The following is an 18,881-nucleotide window of genomic DNA, read 5'->3' on the forward strand; positions in this document are numbered from 1 at the left end:
TGAATAGCGTGTGCCATCCCTGGACACGTGTTTTGAGGTTGTTGCCGCTCGTCAGCAGGGAGTAGGAAAGAGTGCAGGGTTGCTGTGTAGGCTGCTAAAATCATTATCAGGTATGTACCTCTCGTAGCAACGCAGGTGCGTAACCTAGAGCCCGTCGGCTCTCCCGGCTCAAGGAGCCACTAAATAACTAAACCCAAAATGGTCGCACACTGCTGACCTACCCGTGTGTCACCCCAAAGAACTGTGGTCCCTGTAGTCAGCGTCGGCGGATACACCTATGCTCGTGTCGTGAGTGCAAGTGTGAATAGTGTGTGCCATCCCTGGACACGTGTTTCGAGGTTGTTGCCTCTCGTCAGCAGGGAGTAGGAAAGAGTGCAGGGTTGCTGTGTAGGCTGCTAAAATCATTATCAGGTATGTACCTCTCGTAGCAATGCAGGTGCGTAACCTAGAGCCCGTCGGCTCTCCCGGCTCAAGGAGCCACTAAATAACTAAACCCAAAATGGTCGCACACTGCTGACCTACCCGCGTGTCACCCCAAAGAACTGTGGTCCCTGTAGTCAGCGTCGGCGGATACACCTATGCTCGTGTCGTGAGTGCAAGTGTGAATAGTGTGTGCCATCCCTGGACACGTGTTTCGAGGTTGTTGCCTCTCGTCAGCAGGGAGTAGGAAAGAGTGCAGGGTTGCTGTGTAGGCTGCTAAAATCATTATCAGGTATGTACCTCTCGTAGCAATGCAGGTGCGTAACCTAGAGCCCGTCGGCTCTCCCGGCTCAAGGAGCCACTAAATAACTAAACCCAAAATGGTCGCACACTGCTGACCTACCCGCGTGTCACCCCAAAGAACTGTGGTCCCTGTAGTCAGCGTCAGCGGATACACCTATGCTCGTGTCGTGAGTGCAAGTGTGAATAGCGTGTGCCATCCCTGGACACGTGTTTCAAGGTTGTTGCCTCTCGTCAGCAGGGAGTAGGAAAGAGTGCAGGGTTGCTGTGTAGGCTGCTAAAATCATTATCAGGTATGTACCTCTCGTAGCACTGCAGGTGCGTAACCTAGAGCCCGTCGGCTCTCCCGGCTCAAGGAGCCACTAAATAACTAAACCCAAAATGGTCGCACACTGCTGACCTACCCGCGTGTCACCCCAAAGAACTGTGGTCCCTGTAGTCAGCGTCGGCGGATACACCTATGCTCGTGTCGTGAGTGCAAGTGTGAATAGCGTGTGCCATCCCTGGACACGTGTTTCGAGGTTGTTGCCTCTCGTCAGCAGGGAGTAGGAAAGAGTGCAGGGTTGCTGTGTAGGCTGCTAAAATCATTATCAGGTATGTACCTCTTGTAGCATCGCAGGTGCGTAACCTAGAGCCCGTCGGCTCTCCCGGCTCAAGGAGCCACTAAATAACTAGACCCAAAATGGTCGCACACTGCTGACCTACCCGCGTGTCACCCCAAAGAACTGTGGTCCCTGTAGTCAGCGTCGGCGGATACACCTATGCTCGTGTCGTGAGTGCAAGTGTGAATAGCGTGTGCCATCCCTGGACACGTGTTTCGAGGTTGTTGCCTCTCGTCATCAGGGAGTAGGAAAGAGTGCAGGGTTGCTGTGTAGGCTGCTAAAATCATTATCAGGTATGTACCTCTCGTAGCAACGCAGGGGCGTAACCTAGAGCCCGTCGGCTCTCCCGGCTCAAGGAGCCACTAAATAACTAAACCCAAAATGGTCGCACACTGCTGACCTACCCGCGTGTCACCCCCCCCTGACTACAGGGACCACAGTTCTTTGGGGTAACACGCAGGTAGGTCAGCAGTGTGCGACCATTTGGATTTAGTTATTTAGTGGCTCTTTGAGCCGGGGAGTCGACGGGCTCAGGTTACGCACCTGCGTTGCTACGAGAGGTATTCTACCTGATAATGATTTTAGCAGCCTACACAGCAACCCTGCACTCTTTCCTACTCCCTGCTGACGAGAGGCAACTACCTCGAAACACGTGTCCAGGGATGGCTAACGCTATTAACACTTGCACTCACGACACAAGCATAGGTGTATCCGCCGACACTGACTACAGGGACCACAGTTCTTTGGGGTAACCCGCAGGTAGGTCAGCAGTGTGCGACCATTTGGATTTAGTTATTTAGTGGTTCTTTGAGCCGGGGAGTCGTCGAGCTCAGGTTACGCACCTGCGTTGCTACGAGAGGTATTCTACCTGATAATGATTTTAGCAGCCTACACAGCAACCCTGCACTCTTTCCTACTCCCTGCTGACGACAGGCAACTACCTCGAAACACGTGTCCAGGGATGGCTAACGCTATTCACACTTGCACTCACGACACGAGCATAGGTGTATCCGCCGACACTGACTACAGGGACCACAGTTCTTTGGGGTAACACGCAGGTAGGTCAGCAGTGTGCGACCATTTGGATTTAGCTATTTAGTGGCTCTTTGAGCCGGGGAGTCGACGGGCTCAGGTTACGCACCTGCGTTGCTATGAGAGGTATTCTACCTGATAATGATTTTAGCAGCCTACACAGCAACCCTGCACTCTTTCCTACTCCCTGCTGACGAGAGGCAACTACCTCGAAACACGTGTCCAGGGATGGCTAACGCTATTCACACTTGAACTCACGACACGAGCATAGGTGTATCCGCCGACGCTGACTACAGGGACCACAGTTCTTTGGGGTAACACGCAGGTAGGTCAGCAGTGTGCGACCATTTGGATTTAGTTATTTAGTGGCTCTTTGAGCCGGGGAGTCGACGGGCTCAGGTTACGCACCTGCGTTGCTACGAGAGGTATTCTACCTGATAATGATTTTAGCAGCCTACACAGCAACCCTGCACTCTTTCCTACTCCCTGCTGATGAGAGGCAACTACCTCGAAACACGTGTCCAGGGATGGCTAACGCTATTCACACTTGCACTCACGACACGAGCATAGGTGTATCCGCCGACGCTGACTACAGGGACCACAGTTCTTTGGGGTAACACGCAGGTAGGTCAGCAGTGTGCGACCATTTGGATTTAGTTATTTAGTGGCTCTTTGAGCCGGGGAGTCGACGGGCTCAGGTTACGCACCTGCGTTGCTACGAGAGGTATTCTACCTGATAATGATTTTAGCAGCCTACACAGCAACCCTGCACTCTTTCCTACTCCCTGCTGACGAGAGGCAACTACCTCGAAACACGTGTCCAGGGATGGCTAACGCTATTCAAACTTGCACTCACGACACGAGCATAGGTGTATCCGCCGACGCTGACTACAGGGACCACAGTTCTTTGCGGTAACACGCAGGTAGGTCAGCAGTGTGCGAACATTTGGATTTAGTTATTTAGTGGCTCTTTGAGCCGGGGAGTCGACGGGCTCAGGTTACGCACCTGCGTTGCTACGAGAGGTATTCTACCTGATAATGATTTTAGCAGCCTACACAGCAACCCTGCACTCTTTCCTACTCCCTGCTGACGAGAGGCAACTACCTCGAAACACGTGTCCAGGGATGGCTAACGCTATTCACACTTGCACTCACGACACGAGCATAGGTGTATCCACCGACGCTGACTACAGGGACCACAGTTCTTTGGGGTAACACGCAGGTAGGTCAGCAGTGTGCGACCATTTGGATTTAGTTATTTAGTGGCTCTTTGAGCCGGGGAGTCGACGGGCTCAGGTTACGCACCTGCGTTGCTACGAGAGGTATTCTACCTGATAGTGATTTTAGCAGCCTACACAGCAACCCTGCACTCTTTCCTACTCCCTGCTGACGAGAGGCAACTACCTCGAAACACGTGTCCAGGGATGGCTAACGCTATTCACACTTGCACTCACGACACGAGCATAGGTGTATCCGCCGACGCTGACTACAGGGACCACAGTTCTTTGGGGTAACACGCAGGTAGGTCAGCAGTGTGCGACCATTTGGATTTAGTTAAAACTTTCATGTTTGGTGTCTGAGAAATTGTAATTAAAATCCTCTATAATGATAAAGGTGGATTTAAGTTACAATTTTGTAAATGCCACTTTTCGAAAGTTGGCCTTTTTCTACCCTAACTATTTGGCACCTGCAGCCTGTTCCTGGGTCACATGACTGGGTGCAGCTCACAGTTGGACTTTGTTTACTCCTGCCAGACAGCCACACAAAGAGTGATTAGGTGTGTGCCTCGATGGACCACCAACTGATAGAATGGGTGGGGAGTAGCTGAGCACAGCACCACTTGCAACTGAATAGGCTGCGCCCTGCCTTCAAACAAATGACTTGTCAGCACTGCATTATTCATGCAGTCAGTTTGGAGCCATTGCACGGGTGATAGTACACTTCAAGGGAATTCTCTAGAAAGTACCCCTACTTCAAAATGGGAACCAGGTATAAATATTGGACCCTTAGACCCAACCCTTCAGAACACTTCTGGAGCAGTGGATACTACAGAAGAAGGACTGTTGTGCTGCTTTGCTGCCGTAAGGACTGCCACTCTGCCGCCCTGCTTACTGAGAAGGAAGATTGGACCTGCACCCTTCATCCCAGGCTGAAGTGACTCCAAGGATCAGCTGAATGACCTCCTGTTTTGTGTTTTGAGCTACAGGGACATGACATAAGTTCTAGAGGCTCCCTACCCATGCCCAGCTGACCTGCTGCCTGGCCCTACAACTGCACCTGTCTGAGCCCTGTTGGTCTCTTCTTGAGTGAGTTCCTGACCCCTAATAGGTGCCTCTCAGATCCTAGACCTTTGGTGTGGCTTCAGTTGAGCTCCTCTCCAATGAAAAGGAGAAGTCCTCATGTTTTGGAGTGTTCATAAATGCAAATGGGCCGGTTCATGCCAGGGTCTTGCCGCCCACCAAAGCGAAGTTCCAGTGAACTCGACTCTTCACGCCAAAGCGGCAACCAATGACACTCAACAGCATGAGATTTGCAATTCGTGCTACAGCATTGACCGCTTGCAGTGACTACCAACGCAAAGGTCCAGCAACGACCATCCATGACTCCTGATAGGATCTTCGTGCTACAGCAATGACCATCCACGATGCCTGCCCTGTTCTTTGAGTTACATCGATGAGCATCTGCGATGCTCTTCCTGCAGCCCCTTCCATTGCAAACAGAACCCTTTATGTTGAAATTTGAAGGTACTTCTTTCAAGCTGGACTAACCTGGTACCTTTATCCACTCTGTACTTGTTAGAAATGGGGGTCTCTAGTTGGCAATGGCTGGCCACTGTCCAAGTAGGGACCCTTCTTCCTAAGTCAGAGTAAGCAGCCTACACCCTTTGACAACCCCTGCTCAACTCTGTGGTAACGTAGCACGAGCAGCTAGGCTTATCTCAGAGGCAGTGTGTTAAGCATTTATGACCATACACAGTAATATAATGAGGAACACTACAAATGGACACCACTCAAGTAGTTATGAAAAATAGGTATGTTTATATAGACTTAATCACAAGACCAATAACAGTAAAAATCCACAATACTATAAAAATATAATTACTTTAGAAATGCTGCAAAAATAGTTCAAGGTGCACAAAATGATGTTCAGTTCAATGCAGTGGTCTCTGCGACCCTTTTACTCACAAAGTATCTGGTTCCTGGAGCAAAGCAACAAAAATGTCGCTAAGGAGTTGTAGCGATAAATTTCCTCACGCTAACCAGCGATGCGTTGAATCCTTACCGCAAGGGAGGATGATGCGCTGGGTTGCGGGCAGGACAAAGCGACAAACTTCTTCACGCTAAGCCGGTGATGTGATAAAATCCTTGCCGCGAAGGGAGGATGATGCACCGAGCCTGTTGCGTGTGCGATCTTGCTGCGATGACAAAAATGGCGCTCCGCGAGGGAGCGACGATCCGGATGCGATGCAGGGAAAATGGTGAACGATCTGCGTCCGCGCTGCGATGATCCTGTTGCGATGATGTGGGGTTAGCGAGCGCTTTGGGGCCCGCTAACAAGCGATGCGACGATCTTCGGATAGCGGGCGTTTTCGGGCCCGCAGACAGGTGCTGCGATGATTTTCAGATAGCGGGCGTTTTCAGGCCCGCTGACAACTGATGCGATCTTCTTGGGGATAGCGAGCACTCGGCGACAGCGGAGCGGCGATTTTCCTCATGCTCACCAGCTGCAGCGGCTCGCTAACGGGGGTTAGCGACGATTTTCGGATAGCGGGTGTTTTCAGACCCGCTGACAAATGATGCGATATTCTTGGGGATAGCGAGCACTCGGTGACAGCGGAGCGGCGATTTTCCTCACGCTCACCAGCTGTAAAAAGTACATAAAGATCCTGTAAATCCCCCTGGACGACCAATTGTGTCAGGTTGCAATTCCATTCTCAAACCCCTGGCACAATATGCTGACTTTTTCATCCGGCCTTTTGCGATTAATCACCCCACTTACATCAGAGATACTACGGCGGTGATTAATGCATTGGAAAACCTTGAATTTGATCCTCAAAATCAACTTCTTGTCTCTATGGACATAGAGAGTCTTTATACTAACATCCCTCAACAAGAAGTGCTACAGATACTGAATACTCTTTTGGATACAAGACCTCGACCCCATACAGTACCGACAAACTTCATTGTAGAATGCGTACGTATTTCTTTGTGTGAGAACTTCTTTTTGTTCCAAAACACCTTCTACCTTCAAAAGAAGGGAGTAGCAATGGGTGCAATTTATGCACCTGACATAGCTAATATTTATGTATCTACATTTGAAAATGAACATATCTTACATCCGTCTAATCCTTTCCATAATAACATCAGGAAATGGCTAAGATACATAGACGATGTCTTTGTAATCTGGAATGGCACTCAGGACGAACTCCTTACTTTTCATGATTGGCTGAACCAAAGAAGTCTTCATTTAAAATTTACCATTGAATATGACAGATATGCAATGAATTTTCTGGACATAACTATCAGAAACGACACCTCTAATCATTTATATAGTACCCTCTATACAAAACCGACTTCAAGAAATACACTTTTACAATACCAAAGCCACCACCCTCAAGCATTGAAGGATGGTCTGCCATTTGGCCAATTTCTGCGTTTACGCAGAAATTGCATGTACAAACAAGACTACTTCACAGAAGCTAAGAAACTAAAAGAAAAACTCAAAGCCCGCGGATATCCTTCTAAATTGCTTAAAAAATCCATGAAACGGGCATGGTACAATGATAGGGATGCCCTACTAAGAGTGAAAGAACGCTCAAATAACCCTGAAATAGTCTGTGTTTCAACATTTGGCACTCATTCTAATGCCATCAAGAAAATTGTCAATAGACATTGGAGTCTTTTGAAAAGTGTCCCTGAGTTCATGAAAAAACCTTTGTTTGCGTTTAAACGAGGTACGAATCTACAGGACAGACTAGTCAGAGCCTATGAAGATAATCACAAAGATTTGGTAGATAACATGCGACAACTTTCCCCAATCATTGGCCATTACAAATGCAATAGGTGCCTGGCATGCAATACCACACAAACCATCAAAGCATGCATCATCAATGGTATCACCATCACTCTGAAAGCCTTCTCAAACTGCAATACCCCGAATGTAATTTATTGCATTCAATGCCCATGCAATTTACATTATATTGGCAAAACCACCCAACCAATTAAAAAAAGAATTCTTCAACACCAATCACGCATTCGGTGCTCTACAGAAAATGCCCCTTTAGTAGACCACTATCTCAGACAGGGTCATACTGAAAAAGATATGCGATGGTGGGTTTTGGCAGTAGTTAAACCAACTAAAAGACAAAACAATGTTGACATACTGTTAACCACGAGAGAAGGTAAACTTATCTGCCTAACTGATGTAGTTAATCGCGGCCTAAACTCCGCAACAGAATGGCATACTCTAGCATGCCTCATCTAAACATTTGTCTAAAAAGAACCAGTTAGTTTTTTACTGAATATCACATTACAGACTGTTTGCTATCCAACTAATACAGTCTCACTTAAACTGACTCTTATATCGGGATACCTAGTCCCTTTTAATTACCTTTCCTAAATGATCCATTTGATTCTGAATTAAGATTTCTATATATATGTTTACTTTTCTTTTTGCTTCATTACACACTTTTGAAATTTAATGTTTAATCTTTCTCTGATGTCTTTTTGACACTGCAAATTTTCATTTATAAGTGTGATCAGTATAGCAATTGGTGATTTCATAAGTACCACCATATAGTATCAAAATGTGTGAATTGATTGAACAATATGCATAATGCAATAATACATAGATTTGTATAGGCAGGCCAATTTGTCCTTCCATATAAGTTCTGATATATACATGTCTTTTCGAGTTTTACTATCAAGTTAATTATCATGATGCAATATAGATTTGTATAGGCAGGATTTAAATCACCAGAATCAACATCTGTCTTTGACTCACTATACATATAACTATACACAGGATAAATATATCGTAAATCCAGATGAATTAGAGCTATCATATTTTAACCCTCGCTACAAGCCATACTCCTCTCAAAGATGGCGGCCAAAAATATCCATTTAGTTTGAGTCACCTTTACGTAAGTCCCCTCGCTATAAGCCATACTCCTTTCAAAGATGGCGGCCAATAATTTCCATTCAGTTTGAGTCACCTTTACGTGAGTCCTTTTTCACTTTCTAATGAGCATAAATAACTCCGACGATCGAACGGCTGTGTCCGCTTGCGAACGAGATGACAGCACGCTGCATGTTTTTCTACAAACCAAAGGTATGTTTGATATGCGCGCCAACCCCTGTCCCTACTTATACCTAAACCCCAACCAGTTCTTGATTCAGTTCCTGATTCAAATAATCGCTGGCTAAAACGCTCGTTCTTACCTTACAGAGCCCAACCATAGAGACTTATTAGCACAGATGTCCCATGACTGATTGCTGGGTTTTTCTAACCACTCACGGCTTTTAAACTGAGTATGGAAACTTGAAGAAATAAATTTGTCCAGCTTTTCAAGGTACGTCTGGATTAAAACCTATGACGCTAAAAAACTCCAAAGAGACCCATGCGCTTTATTAAACTAAAAATAATAACAAAATGTTGAACGTAGCTGAAACAACTCTTAAGACATAGTTGTCTTACATGTATGACGCTTGCTTCATCCTCTTCTAAACCTCTTCTAAATTACCGTTCTTCCTCAACAAAAAACAATGTATCGTCTGACTAATCATTTTAAATATCGACACTGCCAATTTTTGCATAAAAGTCTACATAACATGGTGTGGTTCCTTTGACTAATAGTTACCACATATTCAAACTACGCTTTAATATTTCGAATTGATGTGAATGTAATTGATTTCACCTATGTCTCCCTATACCAGATTCGAATAATATATAGAAAATTGTGGACCGGTCAAGACCACCATCTTATTGGTCAAATACGATTTACACGAAGAACTTTAAGGTATTCATTCAGGCTTCACATAGATTCCTGTAAAGCTAACTTCGTTACTCGTTTTTAAGAGTACATCTGGATTACAATTTTATACTAATATTGTTGTCAGATTAAAACGAGGCTAACAAACTAAACATTACTCATTAAGTGTTTTCTTCCCGGTAGTCTTGGTTTACAACTCTAGACTTCCACAAAATAAGGTCTACAATATAGTCGGACTAAAACAACATGTATGTCCAATTACTACTACCTCTGATAAAGATATATCGTACGAAAACTTAGAGTTTGGTTGAATATATATCTTTATGTCATAATGTGTCTTTTCAAATAGTTTGGACTTGTAACTTTTGGACTCTTATAAAACAAGATCAATCTAAAATAAATAATATATATATCCAACTACTACCAGAGACAAAGATATACCGTACATAAAAAGTCTGGATGTATATATATCTTTATCCAAGAATGCCCTTTTATTGGAACAAAGAATTAGCTGACTTGTGTAACCTTGTACATATTGGTTTTTTCATATTTAGAATTGAATTCCTTAAAATTATTGTCGTCCCAATGAATGCGACATAAATGTATATCGATTATATAGATATGCCAAGTGTAATTGATGGACAAAAAATTTTTTTGTATATTTGTTTACGATGGGTGTTTACTTTGCATGATGTAAAACAATGTTTTTATTTTTCACTAGGGGTCGATTTTTAATCGCATTGTCCTGAAGATGGTCTTGTTAAGAAATCTATAAAAGACCGAAACGTCGACAGTCACACTGTTTTCCAGCATATTAATTTAATACCTTTGGAAAAAGTGTTTGATTAATTGGAATGTGAAGGCATGAATAATTGATTGTTTTCCCTTTCACTATATCATCAATTGTTGTTATTACGAGTACCCTTATTTGAATTTTGAATATAAACTTATTTTTACATATACACCCATTCGTTTTCTTCCTTTTGTTCTGCTCTATGCGACTAATGCCTTATTGTGGTGATTTGTTCACATCATTCTAATTTCTAATCTGTAAACTAAGCTTCCTAAATAAGAATAAGAAGTAATTATAATTAAAAACGTATAGGAATTTAATCAACCTATATACAATTTATTGTTTGAAATCACAAAAATCAAGACATTTAGAAAATCCCTTGAAGGTTCCTTTACTTTATCACCAGCTGCAGCGGCTCGCTAATGGGGGTTAGCGACGATTTTCAGCGCTCTCTTCTCAGCAGTAGAAATAGAGGCCCTGGAACACACAGGAGCCTCACCTGCAGATAGTAATCCTCGCTGGGAGGAAACAGGAGGCTGGTGGTGGAGTCTGATGTGCCTGAGACTCCAGCAGGAGGCTAGCTCTCTTCTAGCCCTTGGGTGATTGCTGTAGCAAAAATAAAAGTCCAATCAAAGTTCTTTTCCTCTCCTTGAAGTCCAGTAGTAGCAGCTGCAGGCCAGTCCCAGAAACAGCACACAAGGCACAAGGACAGTCCTTCTCTTGCAGATTCCTGTAGCCACACGGACAGAGGTTCTTCTTGTTATCCAGGAGCTATACCAATTGTAGGGGTTTGTGCACTAATATTTATACCCCCAAAGTCTTTGTTCTTAGGTGTCCCAAGTCTCTGAACCCAGCCAGAACCAGTTCTGCCCAGCCCTGGAGCACTTTGTTGATCAGGCTGCATCCTTCCTTTCAGAAAGAGGGGGTCTGCCTCAGACGCACAGTGGGAGGTGGAGCCAGCATTCACCTTGCCAGGCACAGCCCTATTCAAGTGCAGGAGCTACCCCTCCCCTCACACCCAGGCAGGTCGCTCTATTCATCCCAGGTCTGACTCAGCCTGCCCTGTCCCTCTAAAACCAGACAGCCAATACACATAATAGCAGAGCAACTGGAAGGCTTAGGCAAGAAAGTACCTATACTCTAAAAGTGGTAGTTTCAAACACAGGATATAAAAATAACCTTCACTAAAAGGTGTATTTTAATATTCTGAGCTCAGGCATATTAAATTCGTTTTTCTACCATGTTCTGTGGGTGAGTTAGGACTATAGAATGTAATAGCCCAGACCTCCCATTCTGGCCTATGGAGAACAGGTAGCCTTACAGTAGTGAAAAACGAAATTGGGTGTAATTCACTACTAGGACATGCTACACACATCAGGGCATGTCCTACCTTACACATACCATGCACCCTATCATAAGGGGGCCTTACAGGATGCCAAGGGAAGGTTTTAGGGGCTGGGAAGTGGGTGCACTTCACAGCCAAGATGGTAGTTCTGGACTGCACGCAGACACTGCAGTGGCAGGTCTGAGACACACTTTACAAGCTGCTTCTGTGGGTGGCACAAACCAGTGCTGCAGGCCCACCAGCAGCATTCGGTTTACCAGCCCTGGGCACACACGGGCCACGCTACTAGGGACTAACAGGTAAACCGAATAAGCCAATCATGGAGGTACCAATTCACATGTCATCTTTACAAAGGGAGCATTCGCGCTGTGGCACTGAATGGCAGTGGCAAAGCGCCCAGAGCATCTATAACCAGCAAAAACAGAGGAGACACAGCGAAAAAAGGAAGGGAGACTCACGCCAATGGTGCCAGGTCTAACAGTACTCCATCGCGGTCAGTCTAAACTGGTGACTTTCACCTGGTCTCACACAAACAGATAACCGCAAGTGATTTACTTACTCGAAATCTTTGAAATTGCATATCTCCTGTTCTACTAATTGTAATTGTGTTGTTTTGGTGTCAAATAGTCTATTATATTTTACTATAGTTTTCTAAATTGATGTGGGATTTTAATTGTGTTTTCTTTTTCTTTTTCCAATGAGTGAGAGAGGGACAGCCATAGGCTAACCCACAGGGTTAAAGGTGACAACTAAGGACCCAGGCTGGGGCCTCCCATGGGTCCACCTCGCACAAGCCACAGATCCTGGGTCTGATTGTAGGGCTACTCACCTCGGCAGTGATTCATGAGCAAGGCGCTGGCTGGGACGGCTCCTTCTGGTGTTACCAGGCCTTAGGATCACAAAGAATGGACATGCCAAGACCACCAGTAGCAATCACAGTCCTGAGCTCTCCCTCCAGACTCCAATCTACTGGCTTTGATCATCCCCTCAAACAAAAGTGTGCCCTCAACCCTCCTTGTAGGCTGTGGGAACTGCTGAAGCAGCTGCCATATTGGTGTGCTCAGCCTGGGCCTGGAGGGGAGGCCTCTTCAGGAGCCTTGTAGCAATTTTAGTGGGCAACTGAGTCCATTCCTGCAGCACACCCAAGCGCTAGAATGCCTCCTGCATCTGGCTATGAGGCCTGGGGGCACTCAGAGATTGACAAGGACACATCCCCATAGATTCTCGCTGTGGCCACACACCCTCAAGTTTCTCTCTTAAAGAACATCTCCAAGCTCATGTGCATCCCAAAATCCCTTCAACCAATAAGTTCTCCCAGTGTAAGATATCTTGGTCCATGTGTTTCAAGCTAGTTTGCATTCAAAGACCTGCTGCCACTTCAAACCGATCCTAACACGAGGGTACTACTGGAATGTTAATGGTATTTAGCTCTATAATATCAAGAAATAATTAATATCCCATTGTAAAAGACTGGGATGATGTAAAAGTTAGGAGGCTTGATATGTTCAGCATTGGTGTCTTTATTTTGATTTATATTGCAAATTGAAACATATACATGTGGATATAAGGACTTCTTTGAGGACTTCATTAAGTCTTCTTTCTCTTCTTCTTTTTCTTTTCCTCTAGGTCTTTGGATGAAGGCAGACTCTCCGGATTCTCAGGCAAAAGAAAGGAGCGGTAAGTAACTATTCATGGGATAAATTAGTACTTTTCCTCCACCCTCTGCTTTATAGGTAAAAATAGGATGGGGTGCCAAAATAGAATCAAAAGAAAGGAGAAAAGTACAGAGCTCTAAGTCTGAAAAGAGTAGCCGATCTCTTCTCTGTTTATCCTTTTCCAAAATAATCCTTTCTTTCTCTTTCCGTTTCTCTCTCTTAGATAAAGGGAGGCAATATGAAACTGTTAGAAATCGGGGTCTCTAGTTGGCAATGGTTTGCACCTTTATCCAAGTAGGGATCTTTGCTTCTAGTCCGAGTAAGGGAGTTATGCCCTTAAACAACCCCTGCTCATCCTCTTGGTAGCTTGGCACGAGCAGACAGGCTTATCTCTGAGGCAGTGTGTAAAGAATTTGTGCACACATGCAGTAACACGGTGAAAACCTGTTTTGAAAAATAGGAAATCTCTATCTAAACACAACAAGACCAAAACGACAAAAATCCACCTTACATATATTAAGATATCACCAAAAATAGATTATTCACAAAAATAAAGCTTATAGCAACAAATAGCTCCTCCTGGGGCTATTACGACATCGTGACAGATGAAAATCCCAAAGTACGGCGCCCTCCGCAAGATGTGCTGTGTCCGGCCCGGAGTCACATGGACCCCAAAGAACAGTACCTTGGCAAACGAAAACAAAGACGGTGTACGGCATTGGGGTGGTTATGCTTCATTGGCGCTGTCGGTGTCAGTTCCTTAAGACCACAGGGGAGGTGAAGTGTTTGTTCCTTAATGCGATGCAAGAGAGGTGAGGCGTCTGGTTCCTTACAGTTGCTGGGGAGATGAGGTCGCAGTGGCATCGAGGTGTTGTTTCCTTACGACGATGTGAGGTCGATGGATTCTGGAGGTCACGCACATCAGGTATCGGCTCTGTGAGGCTGAGGCACTGGCATCGGTGAGGACGGGGCTGCGGTGTGAGTCAGGGCGGTTAGTCGTGAGCATCAAGAGCGGGGCCCTCGGCTCCAGTGCAGGCAGCGGTGTCTGCAACGGCATCAGAGTCAGTACAGTGTGGCATCAACAGGCATCAGGGCTGCGGTGCAAGTCGGGCGGTGCGGTGCACCGTGCACTTAATGAGCAGTGCACACAGCTTTGTTGCAGGTCACGGAGTCATTTGCCGGTGTCCGTGTTGCTATTTCCCTCTGTGGCAGCTGAAACAACAGTTCCAGGTGCAGGAGGACAGAGGAAATTAAGTCTTTGTGTCCCTGAGACTTCAGAACAGGAGGCAAGCTCTGCACCAAGCTCTTGGAGATCTTCTTCAAGCAGGATACACCGCACAGTTCAGTCTTTGTCCTCTCCTTGGCAGGAACAGCCACTGCAGGCCAACGGTACACAGCACAGGGGCAGTACTTCTTCAGCTTTCCCAGCTTTTCTCTTTGGCAGAGGTTCCTCTTTAGTCCAGAAGTAATCTAAAGATCTGGGGTCTGGGCCAAGATTTATACACATTTTCTTTTGTTCTCTGATGGCAAAAAGCTTCTCGGCTCTGTCCAAACCAGTTCTCTCCTCTCTGGTCCAGCTTAAATGGCAGGAGGTGGACACAGCATTGCGCATAGGAGACAGGGCCCATTCAGGTACAAGGCAATCTCCTCCCACTACTCTAAATGCAGTCCAGGTGTATTCAACTCAGCTCTGAGTCATCCATGGAAGGCAAGACACACCTCAAACCCCTAGTGGCTGTCTGAAGTGAATGTGCATCCCCAACCCCTGTCACTCCAAAACCAGACAGTCAATCCACAACTCAGGAGAGGCACACAGGGTGGCTAAGCAAGAAAATGCCTACTTTCTAAAAGTGACATTTTCAAACCCACAAGTTCAAAACCATCTTTACTAAAAGATGTGTTATTAAATTCTGAGTTCAGAGAACCTAAATTCTATCTTACTATCTTGTCCCCATGGGAAGTTATACTTGTAAGATGTTACAAAGCATCTTCTATGCTATCCTATGAGACACATAGCCTAGCAATAGTGCAAAACGAAATACACAGTATTTCACTATCAGGGCATGATGTCACACACCCAGTACAAGTCTTACCTTTCACATACACTGCATCCTGCCCATGGGGGTACCTTGGGCCTACCTTAGGGGTGACTAACGTAAGAAAAGGGAAGGTTAGGGCCTGGCAAGTGGCCCTCGCCAGGTCTACATGGCAGTGTAAAACTGTGTGCTAACACTACAGTGGCAGGTCTGAGAACCCTTTGAAAGGCTGCTTGTGTGGGTGGCACAATCGGTGCTGCAGGCCCACTAGCAGCATTTGATTTACAGGCCCTGGGCACACACAGTACGGTGAACTTACTAGTAAATCAAATAAGCCAATCATCGAAACAGCAATCCATAAACACAATTTACATAGGAAGCACCTGATCTTTGGCACTGATCAGTAGTGGCAAGGTGCCCAAAGCATCTAAACCAGCAAAAAAGAAATCCAGCACACAGCAAAAATACTGGAGGCAGAGGCTAAACGACAGGGAAAACCATGCCAAGGATGCCAGGTCTAACAGGGACTCATTAGTGTCATGGGATAAAAGGCCTCTATATTAATGGCCCCTTCTGTTCCTTTAACAGTACTGAGGAATCCGTTCCTGATAGCTGGGCAATACCCCAGTGCCTTCTGGAATATGTAGTGCAGTACATTCAAGGTGATCTTAGAAAAGTCAGGGAAGCATTAGTGTGGCTCAGCCATCCGTCACCAACACCACCCCGTGCTCAGTGTTTCCTCCCATACCCTCCTCCCACGTTCTGTTTCCCCACAAAACTCTGCAATTATGTCCCCTGGTACTTACTTTTCTCCCACCAGTGTCCGCATGATTGGCTCTCCTCACTTGGGACCCCTCCTCCCTGTTTAAAGAGACAGTCACCTTTAACTATTGGTGTGACTGTAGTATGAGTTTCAGTGTTTCTCTGTTTCTTCTCCAGGTCTTATTACGTTGCGGGAATCCAGTCGAAGGAGAACATGCAACGGGCCAGGTAAGTGTATCCCAGGGACCCAACCTCCAACACCCATTAACAACTGTTTGCAAGAACCTGATATTTTTCTGATATTTTATCAAACATTCGAGATTCTCATAATTTAGAAATCAAAGGTCTCTAAATATCTACTTACTACAGTACAGGTGAAAGTAACACCAACGTTTCTTGATAAGCACCAGGCACAAGAGGGCTTTGGTAGAAACATTTTGACAGCTATGATATGCGCCATATTTTAATGAGGTTGTGTTCACTATAAAGTAAATACATTTTTAACAACGGCGGGATATATTTATTTCTATATCCCATTGCGTTTGACTTCTCATCCTCTCACATATAGAGTAGGCGACCGCGTTTTTACTACAGTACTCTGTGGTTAAGAAAAGACAACACAAGGGAGTGTCAAATAACAAATAGTATGTTTAGTCTGTTCCCATGGACATTTCAGATCTTCCATAGCAAATGAAGGAATGAACATTAATTGACAAGATGATGCCATGATTTCGTCGAAATACTTCTGCTATTCAACAGGAGCCTGCAAATGTAAGCTGTTTGAAAGAATTCATTTTTGCCTAAGACCTACCCCTATCCCCACAAGTATATGAAGTGATGAGGAACACCAACTTTCAACTCTTGATTCTGAGAAATTTTCAAACAATCTTTAGACTCACACAATGATTGGAAATACATTCTGAGGTATGGATGAGTTCTTATTAGTGGATATAAATGTCGAGATTTTGTTAGATAGAATGTGGGAGAGATTTTCAAGTTATTTGTGGTTGAGCTCCTGAATTAGCTGTATGACAGAATACTAAAGCCAAATTAGGTAGAGTTGTAATTTCTTATTTTGGTAGGAAGAATAAAGTGAAAACTGTTGAATGAAGAGATTTTAGGAGTAAAGTGAGAAAGCTGCAATACAAAATTATTAGATGTTATTAAGAAAAGAACTATAGGGTAGGGAACGACTCCAAGAAACGGTAGAGTGCTGTTATAGAGATATTTCAAGGTAATTTTGGGCCAGATGCATCAAAGGGTTTTGCCCATTCTGTGTCTATGGGAAAATGTGTTCATGCATATGGCCCTTTGTATCTCTGACTTGCCAGCAACATGCCTACGGGGAGATAAATAAGATTGGTAAAGTGCCGACTTGGCTGTATAAGGGCATGGCCGCCCATTCTATTATTTATTACAGGTTAATTGATGAGGGTCCGTGGATGGTGCATCATTGAAGTAAAGCATTTGGATACCTGGGGCCATTATTATCAAACATTCTTGCAATGCAGCTCTACACTGAGTGAAAGAGGAAGGGCAGGAAGGCACCATATCTATCAAGATCTGGCCCATTCCTGTCCTATGCCTGTGCTGGCAGACAATTACCCTAGCAGCAATGCAGGCATCCTTGTGTCATAGTGCAATGGTGCCTGCGTTGTAGGCAGGATTGTTTCTTTGCAGGAAGGGAACACCTTCCTGCACAAAAACAATCCTCAGGGGCATTTTCCTCTTTCTTCATGTGCTTCAGAATGGAGCACATGTAGAAAGAGGAAAACACAAGAAGAAATAAAGATATTTCTCCTTGTTATGCCTCACCTAGGAAAGCGTAGAATTTTGATTCATTTCCATGTCTACCACTAATGGTAAATCAGGGAATGCGCCACAATCCATGGGTGGATGCATGGGAACAGCAACGCTCCAGCCATGGAACGCCTCCCTGGAGCAGAGTAACACAAGGCAGGGATTTGCGCTGCCTTGCGTTACTCCAAATTTATCAAGCCATGCAGGCCACTCACATGTAGCCTTGTGTGGCTTCATAAATCTCACTTAGGTTTTGCGTCACCCTTGCGCCCTCTGGCGTGGCACAAGGGCGACACGAAACCTAGATAAATCTGGCCCTTGTTTTCTAAATTACATACCATGCCAGGGAAATGCTAATTCTTAATTTTTGGAAAATGGGCAGTAGCTGTTGTGTTTTTTCCAGGCTAGACTTAGCACTCATACCATGTCCAGAGGCATTTTGATGATTTTTTCTTAGTTTGGATTTTCATTCGTTTCACTGCTATCTATACTGGAGAGTCATCAGCCAGGTTCATCAGTGAGTGATTTTCCAAACTGGAAATGTTGTCAGACTGAGAGAGTCCCACCAATATGCATTATATATTTAATTAAATAGTCTGTATTTTGGTGGAGATGCTGGGCTTTGGCTGGCTGTGATAAGAGGCAGGAAAGGCACTTGAACTGGTGAACTTGAATTTTTTATGACAAACTTAAAGAAAGATAAGCTTCCCAACCCAATCCAGCAGTTACAATTGCTCAATGTATATTGAAGCAGTTCAAAAATGTTGTATAATTAGGTACTATCTGTGGAATTTGAAAAAGAACAGGGGCGTGGCTAGCGTGCCATTTATCTCTATTTTTATTTCCCATATTTATTGGGTCGTGACAACCACGAATAGCAGACAAGACGGGCTAGACGGCTCCCAAATCCCATAAGCATCTAAAAATAGGCTTCTTGCAAAAAAACATAGCTATGTGTCTCAAAGCAAATAAGATAAATCCCATAAGGCTGTGCCTGGCTATAAAAGCAACACTTCAAAGCCAGAAATAATTTTATGAAATGCCTACTTCTCACAGATCCTTGTACTTTTCAAGACGACTGGGCTTAACATGACATCTATATGATAGTTTACTTTGTTTGGGTTGGAGATCTATCTAGGATTAGT

At 44.8% G+C, this 18,881-nt stretch overlaps 1 protein-coding gene across 3 annotated transcripts in view; it reads left to right on the forward strand.

The window, feature by feature from the left end:
• LOC146789683 (uncharacterized) overlaps window positions 1–18,881 on the forward strand; it is a 678,567-nt gene that overhangs the window by 217,734 nt on the left and 441,952 nt on the right. For all 3 annotated transcript variants that reach the window (XM_085631999.1, XM_085631998.1, XM_085632000.1), the window contains exons 2-3: window positions 13,110–13,160; window positions 16,114–16,164. In XM_085631999.1, the coding sequence (XP_085488125.1) occupies window positions 13,118–13,160; window positions 16,114–16,164 (94 nt within the window). In that variant the 5' untranslated portion in view covers window positions 13,110–13,117. The remainder of the gene's footprint in view (window positions 1–13,109; window positions 13,161–16,113; window positions 16,165–18,881) is intronic.

The sequence above is a fragment of the Triturus cristatus genome, chromosome 10 (assembly GCF_964204655.1).
Source record: "Triturus cristatus chromosome 10, aTriCri1.1, whole genome shotgun sequence".
Classification (NCBI taxonomy): Eukaryota; Metazoa; Chordata; class Amphibia; order Caudata; family Salamandridae; genus Triturus; species Triturus cristatus.